Source organism: Geospiza fortis, unplaced genomic scaffold, assembly GCF_000277835.1.
Source record: "Geospiza fortis unplaced genomic scaffold, GeoFor_1.0 scaffold145, whole genome shotgun sequence".
NCBI lineage: Eukaryota > Metazoa > Chordata > Aves > Passeriformes > Thraupidae > Geospiza > Geospiza fortis.
This window is the reverse complement of record NW_005054362.1, coordinates 3,763,153-3,769,105: the sequence shown is the minus strand read 5'-3', so window position 1 is coordinate 3,769,105 and position 5,953 is coordinate 3,763,153. Positions and strand designations below refer to the sequence as shown.

At 49.9% G+C, this 5,953-nt stretch overlaps 1 protein-coding gene across 1 annotated transcript in view; it reads right to left on the bottom strand.

The window, feature by feature from the left end:
* Positions 1 to 895: 895 nt before the first annotated feature.
* Positions 896 to 5,953, bottom strand: part of RPH3A (rabphilin 3A) — a 23,298-nt gene continuing 18,240 nt past the window's right edge. The window contains exons 15-18 of the mRNA XM_031059447.1: positions 5,914 to 5,934; positions 4,822 to 4,903; positions 4,267 to 4,363; positions 896 to 3,349 (exon numbers count right to left, since the gene is read on the bottom strand). Of these exons, the coding sequence (XP_030915307.1) occupies positions 3,219 to 3,349; positions 4,267 to 4,363; positions 4,822 to 4,903; positions 5,914 to 5,934 (331 nt within the window). The 3' untranslated portion in view covers positions 896 to 3,218. The remainder of the gene's footprint in view (positions 3,350 to 4,266; positions 4,364 to 4,821; positions 4,904 to 5,913; positions 5,935 to 5,953) is intronic.

Genomic DNA, 5,953 nt, shown 5'->3' with positions numbered 1-5,953 from the left:
GGCTAGCAAGGAAAAGAATAAAATGATAATAAAATCTTGTGACTGACCAGAGTACTGAGACAGCTGGACTGTGATTGGCCATTAATTAAAAACAACCGCATGAGACCAATCACAGATGGACCTGTTGCATTCCACAGCAGCAGATAATTATTGTTTACATTTGGTTTCTGAGGCCTCTCAGCTTCTCAGGAGAAAAAATCCTAAGGAAAGGATTTTTTATAAAATATGTCTGTGACACCCACCAGCCATGCCCTGGGAACTGAGCCTAAAAACGCCCCAATAAAAGGAAATAAAAGGAAAGAAATAAAAGGAAATCCTTTCTTGATTGGAGCTGCCACCCCCCAAGGGAGGAGCTCCTGCTCTCCAAACTGGGGGTGAGGGAGAGAACTGGGAAGGAAAAAATTCTCCCACCACCACTGCTTTTCCTCAGGGTTTTCACTCCCAGGCACCAAGCGAGGGCAGCCCATGGTTGATTTGAACCTGCACGATTTTACCCAGGATATTCCCAAACCCAGGAATTCCTGGGGGAGCCAGGATCTCCCTCCCAGCCACCCCAAACTTCTCAACATCTCCAACCCAACCCAATTCCAGCAGCCCCAACCCACCAGGAATTCCCAGAACCGGGCCTTTTGTCCACCCCACGAGGTTCCTGTTCCCACAGGGAATGAAAGAAACCAAAAATCTGTAATTTTTTTGTTCTTTTCCAATAGTCTCACTTTATTAGATACCACATCAAGAGAGGATGTTGTGCTGCATGCAGCGGAAGACTGGAGGATTTCTAATTCCTGTGTAAGGTTTTCTTTTTCTCTTTAACAGTTGTAAACTGATATTTGGCTGTAAAATCACTGCATGCGAGTCTGAATGCAAACAGCAGTAGAAGAGGCTTTTCATTTTCTTTTTTTTTTTTTGCTTTTTTTGTTTGTTTGTTTGTTTGTTTTTCACCATTCCCAATCCATAGGTGCATGCTTTATTTACAACAAAAAGAAGTCATTCAGGGCAGGAATTACCATCAGAAAAAATGAGAAGGGGCGAGGGGCAGAGACCAGGGCTGTGGTTTTGCACATTACTGAGGAGATTGGCAAGTTGCACTTGATTTTTGGAGGTGCAAAGAGATGATCTGAGTATCCTTTTCCCAAAGAAAGCAGGCTGAACAGGGGCTGGGAATACAGGATGGGAAAAGAGTAACCTTAAGTGAGTTGTTCTGCACATACAAAGGAGGCTGGGCTGCTGCAGGACTGGGGGAAATTAAGGAATTGCTTAAATAATGATTTTTAAAGGGTTTTTTTCACCCTCAGGCACACATTTCCTCAGCACAGCTCCGTGCCCATGTGCTGCTCTGGGTATGAACAGGAATTTTTTGGGCCAGGTCCATCTCTCTGGTAAGGGTGGTGGCAGCTTGGAGTCATCAAGGTTGAAAAGGGGAGAGTCCAACCATTGATCCTGGATCCCACCAACCCACAGCTCACCTGGACCTGGAGCAGGAAGGCTTCACCATGGGGTGCAGAGGGAAACAGTCCAAGAAAATGGAATTGTTTCAGTCTGGTCCTGGCCAGGGTGGCTCAGGGATGTCACCCTGACTGGCACGAAAATTCCATGAAAAAGGGGAAAATTTCCAGGTGCCCTTTTCCATTTCACCCCAAGCCACAAGCATCATCACATCACCTGGGGTGATGGAAGAGGATTCCCAGCTCTGGCTGGACCCTCTGGGGTGGTTGGTTTGGCTTTTCCCACCTGGAGATCCAAGGAGCGGGGAGCCTGTGCCAGGCTGGGCCAGCTCAGCACAGAGGGGTTTGTGTCACCCAGGGCTGGGGACACTCAGGGCACATCAGCAAGTTCTGCTGGGGCTGGGGGGGAGATAAAGAAAATACCAGGAAAACAGAACTCATCCAACTCAAAGAGAGGGCAGCAGCAGCAGAGGGTGCAGGGGGCTCAGGGGCAGGTTTCACACACCATGCTCAGTGTGACAAAAAATTCCACATATTCCATAGTGCTTAGTGTGCTCCTATCCACAGGGCCTGGGGTTTTCCAGAGCCAGGGAATGGTTCCAGAGCCAGGGAATGGTTCCAGAGCCCAGCAGCAGCAGCAGCTGCAGGGAGTCTGTGCTCTCCTGCTGTCCAGACCAAATCCAACAGCTCCAGGCCATCCTTAAAGTGCAGGCTGAGGGTTCTTGTGCAGAAAACTGGGAAAAAAACGAAAGAAAACCAAACCAAAACAACCCAAGTTTGGAAGATCTCAGATTGTTCCAGCTAATTCCAGGAGTTGTGGTGGTTTAAAGCAATAATCCTTGCGCATATCAGGGGGCTGGGGGGAAGCAGCAGCTCCCTCAGCTTCCCTCCTGAGGAACAGTAAATCCTTGAAGCAGGAGGGGTCTGAGGGGACTTAGGACCCCTTCAGGGCTCGGCCAGTCACTACTACACAGCTCAGAGGTGAGGAGGAGGTAGTCACAACCCTAAAACACAGCTGGGCTCCTAGAGCAGCGGAACCCTGAATTCCTCGGGCGAAGGAACCACCCGCGGCGGCTGGAAAGGACAAAAACCAACCCAAACCTGCTCCCCTGCGAGCACAGAGCTCCCTAAACCCTCCTTGTCGCTGTTATGGTGTTGGTGGTGGATCTTCTCAGCAAAGGATGTGCCACAACATTGCTCGGGTGGGCCAGAGCAGAGGTGAAGCTCAAGCAGGACTCGCAGGATGACGCCGGCGACACCGGATTTTTGGCCTAACCACGACGACACGGACACCAGGCGAACGGTGACACCCACACCAAAGCCAAGGAGCTTTTTCCTTATTGCAACTGAGGTATTGAGATCACACAAGCGAGGACAGGCTAATGCTCCCAAGCCCAGCACTCCCATCTCCCCCGTGGGGAGACGCGAGGAGCGGAGGCTGGAGGGACACAGAGCGTCAGAAACGCGACGGGAACGGAGAGAGAGAGAGAGAGGGGGGAACAGTCGGGGAGAACTATTGCTTGCCAAAATTACACACCAGGGGAACTCAACAGCCTCCCTCCCCCAGCTGAAAATAAATAAAGGAGAATAGAAAAGATCTGGGGAGTTTCTAGCGGAGGGGAGGGTGGAGGGGGCTTGGAGGAGGAGGACCCTGGGATCAGAGGCTGTAGCAAGGCGTGGCTGCGCTGGAAGACGGGACACCAGGGACACCAGGGACATCAGGGACCTACAGGGGCGTGGCAGAGGGCAGGGAGGGCTGGGCAGAGGCTCCCTTTAATCACTGGCCACGTGGTTCTCGTTCTGCAGGGTGTGCCAGCGCTCGATCTTCTTGTCCTTGTTCTTCAAACACTCGTACCAGTGTTTCAAGCGCTCGCCCTTGGCCGTGATTCCCAGCTGGCAACCGCCTGGGGAGAGGGGAGAAGAGCAGACTTTGTACCCAGAGGTGGTGGCTGTCATGGGCGTATTTTATGAAAAATCTTTTTGCTAAGATTTTTTTTCTCTTGAGAAGCTGAGAGGCTTTAGAAACGAAATGTAAATAATAAATTATCTGCTGTTGTGGAATGCAACAGGTGCATTTTTGGTTGGTCTTATATGGTTGTTTTTAATTAATGGCCAATCACAGTCCAGCTGTCTTGGACTCTCTGGTCAGTCACAAGATTTTATTACCATTCTTTTCTATTGCTTGCTAGCCTTCTGATGAAATCCTTTCTTCTAATCTTTTAGTATCGTTGTCTCAGGCTCTCTGGTTAGTTACAAGATTTTATTATTATTTTTTCTTTTCTTTTCTAGCCTTCTGATGAAATCTTTCTTCCTATTCTTTTAGTATAGTTTTAGTATATCATTTTCTTTTAATATAATATATATCATAAAATAATAAATCAGCCCTCTGAAACATGGAGTCAAGATTCTCATCTCTTCCCATGTCAAGAATTTGCCTTGCAAATTCAACATTTAGTGAACCCTGAGTGAAGAACACTGCCACATTTGGTGACCTCGAGTAAGTTGCATTGATTATCTCCTTGCGGAGTCATAAGCACAGTGGTGCTGATGTCCAGGAAATCCTGCCATGGGCACACATCTCACACCCCACAATGCTTTTTCCACCTCCTGGACGAAAAATCTCATGGAATTTCCTGGAGATGCTTTTCCTGCCCAAAAGGCATCCCAGGATGCTGGAGCTGGGGCAGTGTTGGGGGTGCACCCACCAGATTCCATCATCCCACCTGGGCAGGTGACCCAGGGCCCCCTGACATCCAGCAAACCCCATTCCAGGCACCAAACCCCTGCCCCAGAGGGCAGAGCCTCCCAGCTCGCGGCTCACCAATGTAGTCGTTGGATTTCCCGATGTCGTAATCCCAGACGGAAATGTCCAGGGATTTCTTGGCCAGGTCGCTGTGTTTGATGTCATAGAAGAACTCCTGCAGAAAGGGAAACACACCCTAAAAGCTGCAGTTAAAGGGTTGGGCCTGATCTCTGCTCAGCCTGGATTCAAAATCCAAGGAGAGGATGGTTAAAATGTAATTAATGAAGGTAAAACTCTCTCTCCCTGTGGCACCTCTTTTCCAGGAGCTGAGCTCACCCCTAGCACCTACGTGAGCCCTTTCCTGGTGCCCCATCCAAGCAGCACCAGTGGAGAATTTCCACTTTCCACCCCCAGGAATGCTGATCCCACCCACATGCCCAGCTGGGATGCAGGGAGCTTTCAGGGTGTGTGGTGCTGCCATGGCAAAGTCATTCCCAAAAATATTCTTGGGCACAGGAGTGGGAAAGGAGCTTGAGCAAAAAGCCAAGCCTTGGGGAGTTCGTCTTCCACCTCCTCCACTCAATACAGCACTCAGTGAATTGAATTAATAATATAAAGAATATCCATCCGTACCTCGTTAAATTCAGGATTCAACGTTTTCTTCTTAATCTGTGTCTTGTGCTTGGCCTTTTTCCCCATGTCAGGTTTCAGCCAACTGGGGGCAACAGAAAATAGCTCAAAATTCAAGTGTAAGAACAGTGGGAGTTCATAAGCTTAAAAAGTGAGCTTCTGGGCTGGAAGAGATTTATTTAGAGCCAGTCTCCCTTCCCACCTTCCAGAGGATGTGGGAAAAGTGTGGGGCTGGGGCTGTGCAGCCTGGCTGCAGATCCAGAACTCGATTTAGAGCTGGGATTAATTAGATCACTGATTTAAAAATGTAAAGCCACCATCTTCTGTTTGTGGGAATGGAGAATACAACAAATAAAGAGAGACTGGGAAGGGAAACTGCTCAGCTCCACTGAGCTACAAAAAGATGAGCAGAATATGTTCAACATGAGAGTCACTGAATGAGTTTTAGGGAGAACAGAGGTTTTTCCTGAAGGCAAAGGGAAAAACCAGGAATGGCTGCAGGGATTTCTCTGTGGTGCAGCTCACGAGGTTGGGATAAAAACCCCACAGGATTCCCAGGAGCCATGTGGGTTTATGGGGCAGCAAGCAGGGCACGGAGGGACACGGAGCCACCTCTGTCCTGCAGCCAGGGTGGGTCAGAGGTGGAGAGAACGACTCCCTTTCCTCCAGCTTCCACTGTCCCTGGACTCCCACCACACCCTTGGTGAGTCACGGGTGGGAATCCCACTCCTATGGATCCCAGGGAAGTTGGTAGTTGGTAATTGGAAGTTGGCACCAGCCCCAAACCCATCCCACATCCCCCATGTGCCCTCCGCTTGCAGACACAAGGTGATCAGTCAAAGCTTGGACTCCTGAAGTCTTTTCCAGCCTTAAACAATTCTGGGATTCTCCATGAGGTAATTCCACAGGGATTTGGGCATCGGGGAGTGACGGACCCAATGGCTGGGCCAACACCACCCACACTGGGGACGCCACTAGAGGTGAAGCTCAAGCAGGACCCGCAGGATGACACCGGGTTTGCCCTGAATTTCCTTCATTTGCTCCAGAGGAAGGAGAGCAGGCGGCTCCAGCCCGGAGCCACCGCCGGCCACTCACAGCTTGACGAAGGGATCCGAGGATCCGGTGGCGGCCATGG